At 42.0% G+C, this 18,923-nt stretch overlaps 1 protein-coding gene across 1 annotated transcript; it reads right to left on the minus strand.

Moving 5' to 3' along the window:
- Window positions 1–934: 934 nt before the first annotated feature.
- Window positions 935–12,463, minus strand: LOC121606480 (3-hydroxy-3-methylglutaryl-coenzyme A reductase-like). Its single transcript, XM_041936814.1, has 20 exons — window positions 12,371–12,463; window positions 10,760–10,936; window positions 10,006–10,117; window positions 9,806–9,893; window positions 9,638–9,722; window positions 9,439–9,544; window positions 8,935–9,041; window positions 8,733–8,852; window positions 8,492–8,652; window positions 7,506–7,759; window positions 7,258–7,424; window positions 6,290–6,484; window positions 6,023–6,181; window positions 5,038–5,195; window positions 4,819–4,924; window positions 4,506–4,676; window positions 3,474–3,614; window positions 3,213–3,371; window positions 2,922–3,076; window positions 935–2,310 (listed from the first exon to the last, which is right to left on the minus strand). The coding sequence occupies exons 2-20, from the start codon at window positions 10,922–10,924 to the stop codon at window positions 2,256–2,258; spliced, it is 2,664 nt and encodes an 887-aa protein (XP_041792748.1). The 5' UTR covers window positions 10,925–10,936; window positions 12,371–12,463; the 3' UTR covers window positions 935–2,255.
- Between the last annotated feature and the right edge of the window lie 6,460 nt (window positions 12,464–18,923).

Raw genomic sequence — 18,923 nt, forward strand, 5'->3', positions numbered from 1 at the left:
TGGCCTGCAGCCGTCCTACCAGGGTTAACCAATCAGTCTGCTCACAGCTGGTGAGATGTGTGGGGCCCTCGTCTGATTGGCTGACAGCCTCTCTGGTGAGGGTTGTGCACTGTAAGAGATCAGTGGAGGATTTCTGACTGAGACCTCTGCGGAGGATCTCTATTAGACAGGATGTGGGGAAAAGGGGAGAAAGTTAAAGCTGTGTAATCTCATTAGAAGTGGAACTTTCACTAACCTATAACTGTCATTCATTGATTAGACTGATCTGTGCTAAGGCAGTGCTCCTGGGTTCAACAGGGTGACTGGAGATCTCATAGCAGGACACCTGCAGGACTCAAACACTAAAACTTAAGATCTTATTGCTTGCTGGAACAACAGTGTTTTGTGTGTTTGATCCTCTTAAGTGCAACTAGTTGTATAATACGCATGAAAATAATCTTTCAGAGTTGCATTTTCCAAAGCATGCTATCATTTTTTTTCATTTTTCTGAATTTGTTTCACTCTTCCGCTTCCAGACAGCCATTGGTTTTCATTAGTTGCAGGACTTGCTGTAAGTGCAGACTGATTTGAAATCATTTGCAAATAATGCTATTGTCAGATTTAAGAACATATTTGTAGTAAATGAGCTAAAACATGCAAAACACTAATTTAGAGGTGAAATTCAATATAATTAAAGGAAGCTGTTCAACTATGTCCAGGAACAAGAACCAACTGTTCAGGACCACAGTTATCCACATAAGGGGTCAAAAATAAACCATGGGCCCACTCTGCAATGTGTATGTATTAGTGTATGTATTAGTTAGTAATTAGTCATTAGTTTGTGTTAATTAGACAATGCAAAATATATCTAACAACCTTTATTTATTTATTGAGGAATACATCCACTTTTCTATTTAGCAATACCATTATGAGAATAACTTTGACTATCTAATTATGTATCAATGTGTAGTAAAAATACATTAATATATATTAATAAACAATTATAAATTACTAGATTTTCTTTACAAGTAAGGCATCAAGATTAAGTAGCAATACAAGTGTCACCTTCTTACTTCACTTTCTATGGACACACTGAACCTGATCCATACAGGCCCCGTTCATCATCATCAGGGGCCCCAGGGCATTTGGTTGCCTTTCCCACAAAGCTGTGCCACATGAAGCTTCTGCACGCAGCTTTCACATGCCACAGGCGGCACATAGAGGCTTCAGAGATTAGATGCAAACTGCTAAATGCATGAACGTAGCTCTCATGTGCAATTCATGACAAAGCATCAATCAAAACAGTACAATCACACACGCAAACACTCACAGATACATCTGTAGTGAATGGGAACTGGAACACACTGTTATTTAAAGTATTTTTTTTGGTGCTGGGAATCCAGTGCAGAGATCAGTTGAGCCATTGGTTTTGTTTCTTTGTATCAGGTACTATAATCTCAACATGAATTGGCCGAGTACAGGCACTTGAAGCCTTTTTTAGTTAATATCTCCCCTTCTTTTATGAAGGGTGATAGTAACTAATAGTAGCTGTGATTTGGTCGGAACTTGTTCTGTCCCTACAGGAGATCAACTCGGCCTTTAGGAGAGATTTGTAGTCTTAGTTCTAAAGTGCCTCTTGGATCAAGACAATAGTTGATTAATCTTTCTGTCTTCTTATGGTGGAATCAGGACTTGAGTCTGCTTCGTCTTGAGTTGTCAAAACTGTGACACTATGTGTTCTTGTTAGCTTCACAAGCCACCCTGATGAAGACATCAAAGGATGCAGAATTGTAAGCAGCATAGTTGTTAAGCTCCATAAATAGCCACAAACGTTCAACAATGAAAACATCCACCTTCTAGGTATCATTGTTTCTGTGTTGACAATGCTCCTTTTGGCAACAGGAGAGCAGAAATGTTTCATTTCATTTCATCATTTAACCCAAATTGTCCGTTTCCCCAAACCCTGACAGAATTCTTTAATGTGGGAATTCATCAACTCAGTATTAAGTGCCCTTTGCCAGCTCCATAACACAAACAAAAAATGAATAAACTCTCCCGGAATAGTCTGATTAGCTTGTATGAATCCTTTCCATAGCCAGCATAGAGATTGGTCAAGAGACACTCCCGTGTCTCTTTGAAAGCACTTGGAAGACTTCTGAGGTCTGTTTTCACTGAACAGAATGATTAGTCCCTTTCAAATTGTCCATGTTTCCCTGGTTTACTGTTGTGTCCAGTGGCTCGCGCTCACTGAGGGAGGCCACCCTGCTCTCAGGTTCTCAGGAGGCTTTCTTTGTGCACGTTCCTGGAGACTCCTGCAGGTTCACTTTGGATCTGCATGCAGAACAGTTAGATCAGATTCCATTATGCTTCATATGTCAAGTGCACACTGGTTATAAAGTCTTTTTTTATGAAAGCTGAAAACCTTTAATTGAATGACATTTGTAAAATTTATTGTAAAATATTTTCTTGTAAAAACAAACATTAGACTTGCAACTAAATATTCTGGGGTTCTAAGAGTCAACGGCAACAGTCCTCACTGCTCGGACCCAGATCATTCAGGGCATAGCTGAATAATAGCAGGTAATAGCAGGGATAATAGCGAGGTATGCTGAGCCTAAAACCAGAGTTTTCAATGTCATGATGGTGGCTTTTTTTTCCTGGCTATATCTGCACGGTAACTTTGGCTGCACAGCTAACCTGTACCAGAGGAAGTTCTGCTCAGAGCTTAAATCAGCTATAAAAAGCACCACCTTTTCATGGATTTTTGATATTCTCTATGACTGATACAGCATACGGTAAATCTCAGCTGAGGTGTATGTGCACTTGTCATTACAAATAATTGAGCTGAGAGTGCTTTCGTCTGTGGCGTATGCTGTGCTATGCGGTGACTTGCAGAAAAAATGACTCATGTATATTTGTGAATTCAGGTTCCTTGTTCCTACCTGTTGTGTGTCATGTGACTCTTGACCAGGTGGCCAGCAGCCAGAGCAGCCATCAGTGAGAGCTCTCCAGCCAGCACGGTGGCACACACAACCCTGGCCAGCTGCCGGGCATTCTCCCCTGGACAGTCCTGACTGGCCCCCTGCACGCCCAACATCTGCACACACACACACACACACACACAAATCAATGACGAGCAAACTTAGCAGATATCCACATAGTGTAAATAATAGAGTTGTAATAACATCTGTGTTAAAGCAGCCTGAAATGTGTGTGTGTGTCTGTGTGTATACCTGGAGGCAGGCTTGCTGGGGGGGCAGGTTGGTGCCTCCTCCTACAGTGCCCAGCTCTATAGAGGGCATGGTGCAGCTGATGTATAGGTCCTCCCCTGTTGGTCCTGATGCCTCCATCAGGGTGATGCAGTTACTGCTGCCAACTGACTGGGCTGGATCCTGGAGGACACACATACACACACAGCTATATGCATTAGCACAGGAAACACAGAGATGCATTGGAATAAATGGATACGCAGTAGTTCCTTAGAAGTACTGCACCTGTCCACAGGCGATGTAGATGGCAGCCACCAGGTTGGCAGCGTGTGCGTTATATCCACCAATGCTGCCCGCCATGGCCGAGCCCACCAGGTTCTTGCTGATGTTGACCTCCACCAGAGCTTCTGTTGTCGTTTTCAAAACCTGCAGCACAGAGACAAGGAGCGGAAACTGAGTTCAAATGATAGGGTACAACTTATACTAAAGGTACTCATATAAAACTCATAATACAGAGGTTAATTTAACAGATCATGAAAATTTGCCATGCTCTTGTGTGCTTTTATAATTTCTTTTCTTTTGCTTGATTCTCCTTTTTGTTATCGCTCACACAATGCAAGTGAATGTGGACTTGGTGTCCCACACCACTTACACTGAATGTGTATTAGCAAGCATCTTTTGAACAAGAGGAATGATAACAGCAAGAAGAAACTGTTAATATGTGCAACGGAATGTAGTCCTTAAATTGTGGAGCAATACTTTAGCATTTCATTAATAACATATTACAAACATTTATTTATTACAAATATGAAAGTATGTGTCATGTTTTCTGTAATTGCTTCCTGACTGTGCAAATGCTTCTTTGATGTACACTTATGTAACAGGTGAGTATAGCTCAAAGCTGACTAAGATAAGATTCTTTTTAAATGAACAGGGTACAGGGTGCGCTTTTAACCTCACCTGCTGAATTTTGGGCCTGTTTCCTATGAGTTACTGCAGGAAACCAGCATCCACACTAACATTCGTTGAAACTTCCAATTACACTGAAGGATTTTGAAGGGCTAACAGCGCCATTTTTTTTTTATATACTTTGTACTTCATTCTAAAAATGTGCAGCAATGCAAGCCAGCACCAGCACCAGTAGTTCAAGGTTGTCCATTTACAACATTCAGGTTTCCCTCAGGATTGATTTTCTGCTGATAGGTCAGAGGTTTAAGGGATGGAAAAACTGATCAATGCCAGTGAAGACTGTACGAAGCCCTACAAAGAACTCAGTGGCAGTAAGCAGAAGTGAGCTGCACTCCAGGCTCTTCCTACCTCTCTGACCACTTTAGCAGGGATGGTGGCCTCACAGACTGCAGACTTGCCACGGCCCTCGATCCAGTTGATGGCGGCCGGCTTTTTGTCGGTGCAGTAGTTCCCACTGACAGCCACCACCTGCAGCTCTGGGAAGTGCTGCTGCAGTGTGCTCAGAGCCTGCTCTGTGCCCTGCAGGCAGACCACATGTTAGTCATCATACCTGAAATACACTGGGTTACATGTCTTAAACCTTTCTGCTAGTCAACAGTGTGATGATGTCAAACAACTGTCATCCATGTCACACACACACACAGCCATAATAAACCATTACCTTCGAGATCATGTTCATGCCCATGGCATCTCCAGTCTTGGAATGGAAGCGGATGTAGAGATTTCTCCCAGCCAGACCAACCAGCAGCTTCTGGAGCCGAGCAAACCTGCCAACAGCAACCACAGACTCTTTCACACAAAAACAACAGGTAGACGCACGACGGACACACATTGATCCCGCGCTATTCTAGTTCCGTCCATGTCAGGTTTCATGTTTTACCTGCTGGTGTTATCAAAGGCATCTTTGATGGCCTGAAAACCGTCCGTGCTCTCCAGCCAGGCCTTGACCTCAGCAGCCTGGCAGGCAGAGGGCAGCCTCACTACGGGTCCTCGGGTCATGCTGTCGGCCAGGATACGACTGCTGGCTCCGCCTCCCAGCTGCAGGGTGCGGGGGACAGGGTCACAAGTCAGATACAGTGCATATTCTCACTTCCTCTTCTTCTTTCATTGATTTCTTATTTTCCTTGTGAGCCCAGTCTCAAAATCCCATGTCCTCATATTAAAAAAATAAACATATGCAAACTCTGTATTTGTAACTCAACATTTTTGTACAGTGTGGCCTCTTATTTGCTAACATAAGTCATATGTAAATTAACTCAATCAAAACATTCCACATGTAAGGAACCTATTAGCGGTTTTGGATGTTTTATTCTATTTAATACATATACTATACACCTTATAACACAGCTCTGCGGCCATGTTTCAGATTTCAGCTGAAAATCAGGTCGGCTTTAATTTTTGTCTAAGTTACATTATTGTTGCTTGGTGACACTGTTTAAGTCCAGATTGAAGGTTTAAAAGGAACATCTACAAAGCTTTGCCAATCAGTAATACTGTATGTGCCATCTTGTATTGCCTCCCTATTTACTTCTTAATTGTAGGATCTGTTTTCAAGGTCCTACAATCACTGTTTGATGTTGGATTTCAAAGCAACATGTGAAATGGATGCATACGCCTGCACCTGGAGCTATAGACCTTAAAGCTACTTTATTATTTATGGTTATAATTATTTTTTGGCTCAATATTTTAGTTTGAAAACTCATTACATTTTTCTCAAAAGCAAACTACACCAGCAAAGACAACAAGACGCAGTATGACAACAGTAAATAAAAGACTTGCTGATCTGAAGGCAGTGGCTGGATATTTACTATTCACATGCTGTAACACATTATTGTGTCTTTGGAAACAACATAGCTGACACTTACAGCTATCGCTCGACAACCGCGGTTGGTACTGGCAACCAAGCAGCCCTCTGTGGTTGCCATGGGCACCTGGAACTGCTTCCCATCCAGGTGGAGCGGTCCAGCCACACCCACCGGTACAGGCATGTAGCCAATAACATTCTCACAGCAGGCGCCCATGACCTGGAAAGCAGAAATGTTGACACGTTTACAGAAGTCTGTTGTGTGTGTGTGTGTGTGTGTGTGTGTGTGTTTGTGTGTGTGTGCGTGCGTGCGTGTGTGTGTCTTTACCTTGGAGTAGTCATAGTCTGTGTATGGCAGGGAGGAGAGCGCAGAAGGAGAGGGAAGCTTTGCAGATATCATCTGCCTTCGTATGGCCACTCCTCTCTCTGGTTTCTCCATCATGGCCTCCAGCTTGTATGCGGGGATGTGTCTGGAGTTGACCAGCAGCATCACCTCAGCGTCGCTCAGGAAACGGGGCCCCAGCTGCAAGAGACACAATTATGCACTATTACTATTACTATTCACTGTGTATCTCGGCCACTGGCTACTGGCTACAGACCTGCAGTCAGTGACTACTTCAAAATTCACTGACGATTAGGAGAAACAAAAATGTGTCTTCTACCTCAAAGAACTTCTGAAGATCAATTAAGTATTTTAACATTGTATAAAGCGGATTGTGGTGGTCGTCTACACTGTATATAGTACACTGAATATTACACAAACTGCTTGGTATTTTTCAGCATATATATGTTTGAAGTCATTCACTAGAGGAGCCAGTGAAGCTGGCTGCTATCGATACAATTTAACATTAATACCATCACATCTTATACCAGTTAATTCAGCATTCATGTATATATAGTTGTATATGTAGCTGCGCATTAACTTCAGTACCTAACATGTCTCAGTAGAAGAAATGTCTATCTGACTTGGAATGAATCCTCAAGTCAAATCTGGGAACGTACAAAGGTGAGCCGACTGGATGTGAGGACTCAGTGGAATCAGTGTCTCTTCTGCTGGCGTCACGCTCTAATTGGTTCAGCCTCACTGAGATAGTGGAGTGACTAAGCTCATTACAGTGTAGTTAAATCACACAACTGCCTCAAACCCCGCAGTCTTATTGGTGGGACATGGCTCCCTGACTGAAATAGACACCTCAGGGAGCTGGGAAGTGGGCCACGGTGACGCAACATTCAGCCACCTGAGAGGGGGGTTAGCTGAGAAAGGGATGTTTTATGGGTTCATGTGTTGTGTCTCACCTCAGGGTTGTTGAGGATGGCCACGCATTCGTCCAGGCCTCTGGGATTTTGGGGGATGCTCGGCTGATCATTCTTGGACTTCAGCTCTTCTTCTCCCTCCCCCACAACAAAGAAGCTCTTTGGCTGGGGATCAGTGGTCGGGGGGGACAGGGGCCGGATTACCTCATCTAGGGAAACAAGGTGGAGTTGGATATCACAGTGCTACACAAGTCCATCAGCTACAGCATCATCACTGAGCACACACGCACCTCTCTCTGTCTTGTCGGCCGGCATCGGGTCAGCCACGGTCTGGGTGGGGGCCGGGGGTCGGGGAGCGAGCGGCTCCTTCCTGCAGCAGGTCTCAATGGGTCGGCGTGGGGTCAAGGCGGGGGCTGACATAGTGATGGGGTTCTTCAGTGAGAGCGTAGACTCCATCTCAACCTGCTCAAAGAAGATGTACTTGATAGCCAGCAGCAGGGCCAAGGCCAAACAGATCACCTGCTCTATGTCCATGGTTATCATCCTGTCGGAGAAAAGGGACAATAACATGCAGAACAAGTTTTATTACTCATTTCCAAAGTTGCCAGTTGTTTTTTGTTGTAGTTTTGACCTCTTCTTACTTCACATCCTGACATACAGTCTCCACAGTTCATGACCTTAACCCCTTAACACAGATTGTCGCGAATTCGCATCATACCACTTTAATCCAAATGGGAGCCGAATCGTGCATGCATTCCTCTAATGCCGGTTTGTGCATATTCAACACAAACCTAGGAACCTTTTGCAAGCACTGGTTTCTCGTCGGACCGGTCAAAGTGAAAACTACATCTGTTGTGTTGTTGTTACAATGTAATGGGTGTAAGCCAATTCTGTGGCTGTTTTGATGAAATAAATGAATTTTGAATGGCTTTTATGATGCACATTTATGAATTAGGAAAAACAAAAGTATTTTTATTGCATTTTAGCATTAACGCCTGTTGTCGCTAATTTGCATCATACCTAAATTTATATCTATTGTATGTGCAACAGAAAAATTAACAAACTCCTCTTAATTTAGGATCAATTTGAAAGCGAAAACACAAAGAATTAATTTTTTATACAATTCTAAATAAATTCAGGCGTCAAGGGGTTAATTGCATCTAGAGTACTCATTTCTGAGGAGACTCACAACGAATGCTAAGAATGCAGAAAATGCGGGGAAGCCGTCATGCACTCGAGAACATGTAGCTCAAAGCAAGCATATCAGCAGCCTGACCTGGTGAGGTAGAAGTGCCAAAGCGGTTTCTCTGGCTCAATCCTCCTGGGTGAGAGGTGGTCTAATTCCATGCCGACCTGTGGGATGTCCACTGTGGTGTTGATGGACAAGGGCTCGGCGATCCAGCGGCTGTGGGCGTGAACCATCACCAGGCCCAGAGACTGCACACAGAGCAGGGAGCAGAAATCAGACTCGTGTTCAAAAGAAAACTAAGAAACAAAAAAAGAAAAAGGGGCGTTACCATGATCATTTTGACTCTCTGGGTTACGGGGTTGGGCTTGTTGTCCTCCTCCTCCTCCATCACTCTGGAGAAGTGGCTTAGCTGCCAGATGGGATGGCCCTCCTGGTTCTCACGGGACAACTACGGGAGCAAACGTAACGATGAATCAATCTGACAAGAACACGCACATGTGCACGCATACAGTGAAGTGCTGCACCTTTACCTCCAGCACCAGTGAGACACACGCAGGGAAGAAAGTCATAAACACGAAGTAGTTGGCCAAGACAGACATGCAGCCAAAGCAGCACATGATTTCCAACTGTCGCACACCTGAAACATAAAAGATAGAAAGTCAAATGAGAAGTGCTCATTGTTTTACCAAAATGACCAAATCAACCACTATTCACTCCCGGCATTCTTTCACTTCCACTTGGTCAACTTACAGCAAAATAGGCCATCATCTGCTAAGGAGTCATAGCAAAGATATGCTAAGAGGTGCTGCCACATTCTCAGATCTCAACAATCAACGTTCACCAGCTCATTTTCATGAGCTTTTTCAGTTTACATCTAAATGGGCTTGTCTTTGCCAATACTTGACCTCGTGAAGAAAATAAAAACTGTGATCTCAGCTCAAGTAACAAAGCGCAGTAAGTGCTTAAAACCCTCACTTTGCAAACCTAAGTCCTTCACTCCAGGAATAAACAAAACTCCAAATGGCAACAAGTACCTGACATGGTCCCAACTCCAATCACTAAGCACTCCACCAGGGCATCCAGAGTGAAGGTAGGTCCCAGAACTGCCATGCCACGAGAAATGTTGTCCCTCACTTCATCCTGAACAAAGCGCAGTACAATATACCAGTCAGGGCTACTGCTGAATTTCGGGTGGAACGATGCACGGTATGATGTGTCGATATTTCAGCCTACCTGGGAGCTGGAGCTTAAGGCGAACTTGGCGAGAGCGCATGCCTTGGAGAGGTCGATGAGAAGCAGGAAGAAGGGTAAAGCCTCACTGGAGGTCAGAACAGAACAATCAGCTGGAGTTTTTACCAGATACACTGATATGAACGGGCAGTATGCAGAGTTAGTCCTTACTTGAGGCCAGTGAGCTCTTTATCAAGAAAGTGAATGACCACTGTGCTGAATACAAAACTGGAGAATATGGTGAAAAGGCCAGCAATGCCTGCAAGAGAGTATATGTAGGTAGTTAGATAAAAAAAATCGAATTCCTCTACAGCCGCAAGACACGTGGCATCTTAATCACCTCAGACATCTTGTAAACATCAGTATTTTACCTAAAATGTATTTGGATCCCAGTTGTCTCAAGTTCTGGAACTGGAAGTAAATATAGACGATGGCAATGCAGCGTGTGATGGTCAGGATGATGATATCACTGCTCAAAATTTGCTGTAAAAACAGAGGACAAGTGGTAAGGCCACAGAAATGGATTACAAATGTTTGGTACTGTAAGGGATAATCCTCAATGAAATACTTAAATGAATAGTTGGACCTTTTGCGAAATATCTGTAATCAATTTCTTGGAGAGAGTTAGATGTTCCAATTGAAACCACGCTGATGTCTGTACGGTAAATATAAGACTCCAGCCAGCAGCTGGTTAGCTTAGCTTAGCACAAAGACAGCTAGCCTGGGGAAACAGCTAGCCTGGCTCTGTCCAAAGGTATTTATCTCATTTGATAAATTCGTACAAAAGCCAAAGTGTAAACACAACATGGTTTTTCTGGAGACTGTTTCTTGGCCGGGAGCAGTGACTTCCTACCGCAGGTAGAAATGAATTATGTTTTTATGGATTCATAGCTATTGGTCATGACAATGCATATTCATATTTAATGGGGATTATGGCACTGCATTAGAGCTGCGAGGTTTGTAAAAGTATTAATATACTGTCAGTAAGTGTGACATATAATGTGAGTTTTAAGTAGGACGACAGTCCAGGGGCTCTTTAAATCTAGGTCACTGGCCTACTTTACATTGTGTGGTGAAGATACTACTACAGATAACTGACATGTACTGATCATCTAGTTCACCCACCTCCTCTGTTTTGGGACAGTCAAAGTTCCAGCCGCAGATCTGGTCATTGCCAGTGAACATGTTCATGGACAGCATACAGATGGTGAGGGTGACTGTGCCAACGATCACCTCCCAGGGGTGGGAGGCCACCAGGAGGCCGTGCATACGGAACAGGCGGGTCAGCATGGTGCAACAGAGCTGCCAAACAGCACAGGTGGAATAAAGTAAGCTGGGAGAAGCTGACTGTTCACCTTTTACAATGTGATCACAGGAGACACAACCACAATGGAGATCAAGCTCATTTATACTTAAAGTTTTTTCATTTTATGCTACTTTACACTCCAACTCCACAAGTCAAGTTCAAAGGGAAATACTGCATCCCTTCATTTATCTGACAGCTGTACTTATCTGAGTAAGAACTGTCAGACAAAACATGCAATCATCTTGTCAAATATGATGCTGAATTCATTCTTTGCATAATTAATACCTACTTCTGCATTTTTTAATGTTCTGATATGATGACTAAATAATATATTTAAAAATAAATATTATTATTTAAATAAATGGCTACATGGCGATGGTGCTATTTTATCAAAATACATGGCTACAGGATGATTACTATTTTTATACAGTAAAGGATATGAATCGATTCAGAGCAGGGGCTTTTGGTAAAGGGCATTTGCTCACCTGCTAACATTTGATGTTTGATGATGTCTTTCAATGTTTAACTTGCTTGTTTTTATTTGTGCTTGTTTATGTTTATATTTATTATTATTTTGCGACACCTTAGGTCCATACAAATGCTGTTAGAGAGTCATTTCCATTTTGTGTACTGCCAGAAACTGAAGGAAATCCAGTTTCGCATTCTCTTTCCTTCTTACTGCTACTAATTTCCCACAGATGCAATATTGTAGTGTGGCAGGTAAAAACCACTGAAACATGCTGGGACAGACTATGATTTCCACATGCAAGGAAGACTGTGTCATACAGCCACAAGTAGTTGGCCAAGACAGGAAATGACTTTCAGCTCAACTTTCAAAATGAATATGATTCAAAGAATAACAAGAGGCTCAATCTGAAAAGAGCAATCTTTAAAGTATCTAGAAAAATTACCACTGTAATCATCAATTAAGTCATCAATTAAACCATCAATCAAGTGAGCAGAATGCATGAAAATATACATTTTCTGAATTACTAGGATTAACTAATTACTTTACACATCATTTTTAAATGGCACAGTTAGGTAATAGATTACAACTGACGACGAAAAATACTCTGGTGACTCCCAAACGAGAAACCCCACGTACATCTACTTCTTTATTTTCAAAGTAGTTTACCCTTAAAATCATCATGAATGCAGTGTAGTATATAGTTATTCAGATATGACATGAAGACACGTTTATTTGTTCATGCTGCTGACTGAAACTGTTATTTGACTTTATACCCCGTACCCAGCGTCGCCGGGCAGCCTGGCGGAGCGGCTTTGTTACGGGCTTTGCGCCTGCTCCGACTGCGGTTTATTTTTGACGTACAGACGCGTGTCTCTCAAGATGGATTTAGTCACCCATATAGACTGTACAGAGCCACATTTGTTAAAAACAGACATAAAATGAACATTTGAGGCTGACTTACCTCGGGCGTGTAGGAGAATGAGGGCTGAGAGTGAGGTTTGATGGTAAGCGGATCCCTGCCTCCCGGTGCGGTGCGCAGACAGCCGGTTCGCCTTCGTTGTAGCTCACTGAAGAGCGATAGAACGATGGCACGCTACTACATCTTCCGACACTTCAGCCAATCACGTCGGTCACCTGCTTCACGAGCGCTTTATCCACGCCCCGTTTCCTAGGCGACAGCAGTAATGGGGCATGGCCAGAGCGAGGACGTCTAATCTCACCACTAAACACACGGGCACACACACACACACACACACACACACTGCTGGTAGAGGAGGAGAGACTTTAGGGAGTGGACCAGAGTGTGTGTGAAGCACTGACAAAAGTCAGAAATTCATAGTTTAACACTGTTATACTGCAGCTTTATGCTCTTTGTCCGTGTCCGTGTTCAGTTGCAGTTGCTTGTCGCCACTCCAGAACATCAGACTTCTCTCTCCTGCGCACGCAATAACACAGTGGGCTGGATGCTGTCTCCTTTTATATATTATATTCAATAAAGAAACAACTGGCCCTTTAATGGGATCAGTTTTGCTTTTTTAAAAGTTGCTCTAATTCATGTTGCATGCAATCATTTTATCTCTATTTTATCAGAGGACTATATTTTGATTGATCATTATTTATTGATTATGTTGCATTCTCATAGCAGTCAGCCTCTACAGACATTAGCTTTCAAAACTGTCATGTGTCTGGGATGCTCCCTGGAAATCTGGGATGTTCAGACAGTGTATGGCATTTCAGTGTTGTTTGTTCACAGCGTAAGGACGTGGATGTTTCAAGGTTGAGTTCAAGGCTGACCCAATTGTTCAGTAACTAGCTGATCCACCCACAAAGTCCAGGAATTGCAAGTCAGCAACGTGCTTCCATTTCCCCTTTCAAAGTGTTCGACATCACTGTCACCTTCACACATTAACTGCAGCCTACCACAATGGATGGACACAAAGAACATTAAGACTTTGATTCATTTATTTTATTGAAAAAATCTAGATGCAATAAACAGCATACCGGAGCCTATAGAAATAGCATTCCCAGCAACATAAAAAATGTGTTTTCCATATCACACCACTAACTGCGTCTGACACCTACAGACTAGCCCTCTATAGCCAAAACTATAGAGCCACAATCAATATTAAATTCCAACTACTATTACTATTACTATTTATTAAAAGTTTCTATTCAACAGGAAGTTGGGTTTTTTTACACTTACTTCAAATGCTGTAGAATTGGGTCAGCACTGAATGTGGTGGTGGCAGCCCAAATTTGGATTTAGTTCTAATTATTCCAGTGAAGTCCTGCTATTTTATTACAAATGGAGGTAATGCTATTTTCTATTCTTTTGCTTGCCAGCAGTGGAGCCTAAGGATGGCGCTGTCTTTCTGTTCATCACAACAACATTATTCTGTGACAAGCACAAGAGCAGTGTCAATGAGCAGCATCCTCTGTCCATGAGTGACAAAGAACTTAGACAGGGGAAGTATTACTGTGAAGGGATGAAAGGAAATATCACTGCTCCAAGTGCTGCCTCTTCTGTCTTCAAGGTAAACTAAAGCTGATCAACGCTGAAAATGTCAGTAAAATTAAGAGGACTAAATAAGTGAAGGGGTAGTGAAATATGACGGCACAGACTGTGTGGGTAGTTTCTCCAGAGGCGTGCTCCAAACTAGTGAAGGATCTGTCTTTACAGTCTTCTTCCTTCTATTTTAATGCCATTACTGTCATATTATCCCCAGAATAATGGAAAACCTTTTATCATACACAACAAAATATGACTTTTGTCAGTGACTATTAACACAACCCAGTAGAATTTAGCACATACATGCTACAATTTATTTGTTTTTCTCATTCTTGTCCTACACAAAAGGCTGAAGTTCTTAATCCCAGAAAATGATCATACTCAGGTTTCAAGGCATTTCATGTGCGCACTCAGTGTCAGCTGTATGTTTTAGTTTGTGCTGCCATCTAGTGAGTGGTGTTAAAATAGACCATTTGGTTCAAGTCTAGTAGCGTGGGGGCATAGCACTGATAAAACATGAGCTGGTGTAAGTGGCATAATATATATAGGTTGGAATGATATACCCATTGAAAGTCCATCTCACTCTGGTGCTGGTAAGGAAAGCCTGACTTATACTGGACCTAAACCAGCTTTTTTCTGGTGGTGACAGCTCTCTGTCTACAAATCATCATCATCAACTGACTGAGGACAGCAGATCGTTTATATGCCAAATGTCTGAGAGGGAATGTCTCTCCCTGCTCTACAAGGCTGTGCTGCAGGGAGGCGTTCTGTTCCTTTCAGGATGTACCCTTCATGAAGCAGCACTCTGGTCAGTATGCAGCCATTTGGATCTATATATAGTTAGATATACTTTTTTGTTCATCCAGATTGCTGAGGCTCTCACTGTGAGAAGACAGATCTGCTGGAGAAATGCTGCACAACCCTTCCTACATAAAACAGTGGAAGAAAATAACTAAAACAAAATAGATAGTCTCATAGCTGTCTCATTTTTACAGCTTTATTGTATATTGTCATCAGAGATATCTTGTTTGGAACACAGCAACATAGATTTTCTATTATCTATTCCTGCTCCCTTAATATTGTCTATAGAAAATGTTTTTTTTCTTTAAGACAGTGTAATTGAATAAATGGATGGTCAGTGTATGTAAATCAGGTCTAATTGTTTAGCTCAAGTCTATTCAGAACCAAAATGAATAGCAGTGGTTTTGATTTGGATTATTTTATGTGTTAAAATGCAGTGAATGGCAACGTTTACCGACTTTTACAGGTTTTTTAGGTTCTTTTGTGGCTTGCAAATAATGCCAAAAAAATAATGCTGTGTTGATTTAAGATAAGATGCGATAAGATCAACTTTATGAATCCCCAGCTGCGGAAATGTGGTGTTTACAGCCAACATCAATAAAAATAGCAATAGCAAAGGCAATGGAAAATAAAAAATACAAAATAAGAAGTTGACTATATACAGTACGCACATTTTGTACAAAAGACTATAAAAATATTGCCAAAAATTGTGCAAGGATTGAAACCAAATATTGAACATGGTTGTTATGGGTAACCCCATTGCTCTATTGCACAGCAGATAAATATATGTATGCGTCACAGTGGAAATAAAAATATATATGCATAGTGTAGTTTTTACGGAAAAACGAATGTAATATTGCACAGGTTATAGCATGTATGAGATGTTAAAAAACATGAAAGCTGTAGGAATGAAGGACCTGCGGTACCTTCTTACAGAGTGGATGCAGCAGTCTGTTACTGAAGGAGCTGCTGAGGGCCCCCACTGCCTCATGCAGGGGGTGGGAGGAGTTGTCAGTGATAGATGTCAGCTTTGCTAGCATCCTCCTCTCACCTACATCCTCAGTGGTGTCCAGAGGGCAGTCCAGGACAGAGCAGCTCTCCTGACCAGTTTATTAAGTCTCTTTCTGTCCCTCTCAGAGCTTCCACAGGCCCAGCAGGCCACTGCTTAAAAGACTGCAGATGCAACCACAGAGTCATAAAATGTCACCTACAACAGTGTCCTACATACTCCAAAGGACCTCAGTCGTCTCAGCAGATGGAGACGACTTTGGCCCTTCCTGTACAGGGCATCGGTATTGGTGGTCGAGTCCAGTTCATTGTTGAGGTGTACACCCAGGTATTTGTACTCCTCCATGCTCCAAATGTCCCAACCCTGGATGCTCACCAGTGTAATTGGTGACACTTTCCTGTGGAAGTCTATCACCATCTCTTTAGTCTTGCTGGCGTTGATGCAGGTGGTTCAGTCCACACCAGTTGATAAAGTTGGTGGCGACTTCCATGTATTCCAGTTCGTTCCCCTGTGAGATACATCCAACGATGGCTGTATCAGCTAGGTGGCAGTTGTCTGTGCTACATCTGAAGTCAGATCAACTGCTGTGTGAACTACTATTATAATTCCTGCTATGATTTACATATTTATTTAGGTAATATTGCTCTGTTTATATTCTATTAGAGGACGCTTTCCAAAGAAGGAAATTACAATCGACAAATGAGCCAGGACATCTACTGTGTTCAGCTCCAGTGTGTGCCAGCTTGTTTCAGTGTAGTCTAGAACTGAACAGCAGTGACAGTGACCAAACTGTAGGTCACCTTGAATTGAAAAGCTAATGTAATTATTGCCTCATTCCAGTTATTACGGTATACTTTTTATAGACATATAATTGCATTTTTGGTTGTTGATTTTTATTAGTACTGGTCATTGTTTGAACAAAAAGGGGAACGCAGACTTGTCAAACTGAGGTTAATTGTTCGTCGATCTGTTGGTAATGCCTCGGAGCGCCAGTAGAGGGGGTCGCGCGCTCCCAGGACTAGAGAAGGCCAGACCCGCTGCCAGACTGTCGCCCCTGATTAAGGTAACTACTGTCCACAAAGCACGACAAACTTGTGAGCACACGTTCATAATAGTTTATAATGTTTTGGTATGATTTTTTTAACGAAAGAAAGGTGCGTTTTGTACGCGTATGCTGTTGAAAGAGTTTCTGGTTAACTCGTGTAAGCTAGCGGCTGGGGGCGCTGCAGCCATGGAGTCCGACTGTTGTACGTTAACCTGACATTGTTAATATTTAAACTAGTCACTGTTGGATATAATTGTTCTGTAATCTCAAGGTTCACGCAGTACCGTATAGGTTCACACACAGGTGTCAACTGAGAACTTTGCTTAAAAGTTTATTAAATCATTTAGAGGAGGTTAGAAAAGATGCAGTGTTTTCATACTTGACTGAAATGAGGTTTGCCTGCGTTGTTTTGCGGTTATCACCGTTGAAATGATGGCACTGAGTCGGCATTATTAGCCATGAAAATGTATTATTAGACCAAGTCAGAGGAATTCAGTGTTTATTCAACACAGTTGTGATTCTTGTAGTATCTCCACATCCTTTGTTCGCATTTGAAAGGACAAACATTTAAGAAAACACAGTACACCTGTAAAGCCCAGTCACTCAGGGATTACTGACTGAGGTGCTGACCTAGTGGCACATTTCCTAATTACATAATGTAAAATAAATGTACCTGATACATAGATACATACATAGTTTTTTATGTGTATATAGATATATATATTAAGTTACATCTTCTGCTGCACACAGTTAAAGAGTCTCACCAGAAAAATGACTGCCTTTGTTGTTTCTTCAAAGAGTGGTGGCCATGTGAATAATGGTTCTTGTCATAATCCTGGAGCAAAGACAAAAATAGCATGACACTGTTATAGTGCTGCAGAACCCAAAAAAGGCAAGAGTTTCGGGAGAATGGAGGGGTGGGAAGGAACAAAGTGTGCCTTTGACACAGGAAAACCGCTGCACATTTCCTCGAACCAGTCAACATGTTCATTTAACCACCATCCTTTCCGGTTCGAAACCAAGCCAGACAAATCATGTGAATCATTTCTGCAATAATCATAAGTAATAACAATGTTGTCCTGCCAGAAAGGGTGTCAGATCATAAAACCCTCACACAGGTCATTTTAGAAGTCACTGACAAATTAGGTGCTTAATTTACTCTGCAGCAAATGCAGTATCTTTAATATTTTTTATTTGGGCAGAATAGCCCATGAGGAATCTGGAAGTACCTCCAAAGAGCCATTATCTGTCTCCCCTATATGTTTATTTTTCTTCCAGAGACATTCGAGAGATGACTAACAGCTGTAATCAGCAGCACGACGGGAGTGGAGATGATTCAACTTCAGACGACGACTCTGTAAGCTTGTTGTGTAATCTTAATGCCTGTCTAAGCAGAGGGGCAGCTGAGGACATGGAGGTACGTGATTTAGAGTCACAAGTTGGCAGCAAAGATCAGGAAAAGGAAGTGGAGATGGAGATAAATCAACTCAAACCACCTGAGTCAGGGATATCCAGTTGGACCCAGTCTGCAGCAGGCTGTGCTAATTCTACATCTCAATTAGGTGACTGTAAGCTAGAAACTCCTGAAACATCATGTTATGGCACCGTATTGTTGCCACCTTGACAAATAAAGTTCCTTGTTACAGGGAGAAGCTTTCCTCAGATAATTTTCACATTATAACAAGATATTTTTCATGTTATCGGGACAGATTTGCCATCATTAGATACCAAATTACTTAGTTTTTACATGAAACATTTCTTGCAATCACAACTTATCACTTTGTTACAAAAAATCCCATTAAAATAAACTTTTCTCATTATTATATAAGATGATAGTATGTTTTATAACATACATATTTGGCGTTAAAACAAGAAAAAGGTCCATCTATAGCTGAAAACATACTGCAGCCCATAGAACAATCTCATCATACAGTGAATGACTGTTAGCCATGTGACATGATGTTGTAGATAAGTGGCAGGATGTTTTTATGTGTTATGGATGTGGGTTGCTTTCAGTTTGTTTGTCTGCCTATGTGTAAGTATTGTGTGTGTGTATATATATGTCTTTGTGTGTGTTTATGTGTATTACTCACTTGTGGGGATATAAAAATGTTTACACAATTTCCCATAATGTAAATCGTAAAAAATTT

The sequence above is a fragment of the Chelmon rostratus genome, chromosome 5 (genome assembly GCF_017976325.1).
Source record: "Chelmon rostratus isolate fCheRos1 chromosome 5, fCheRos1.pri, whole genome shotgun sequence".
NCBI classification, from domain to species: domain Eukaryota; kingdom Metazoa; phylum Chordata; class Actinopteri; order Chaetodontiformes; family Chaetodontidae; genus Chelmon; species Chelmon rostratus.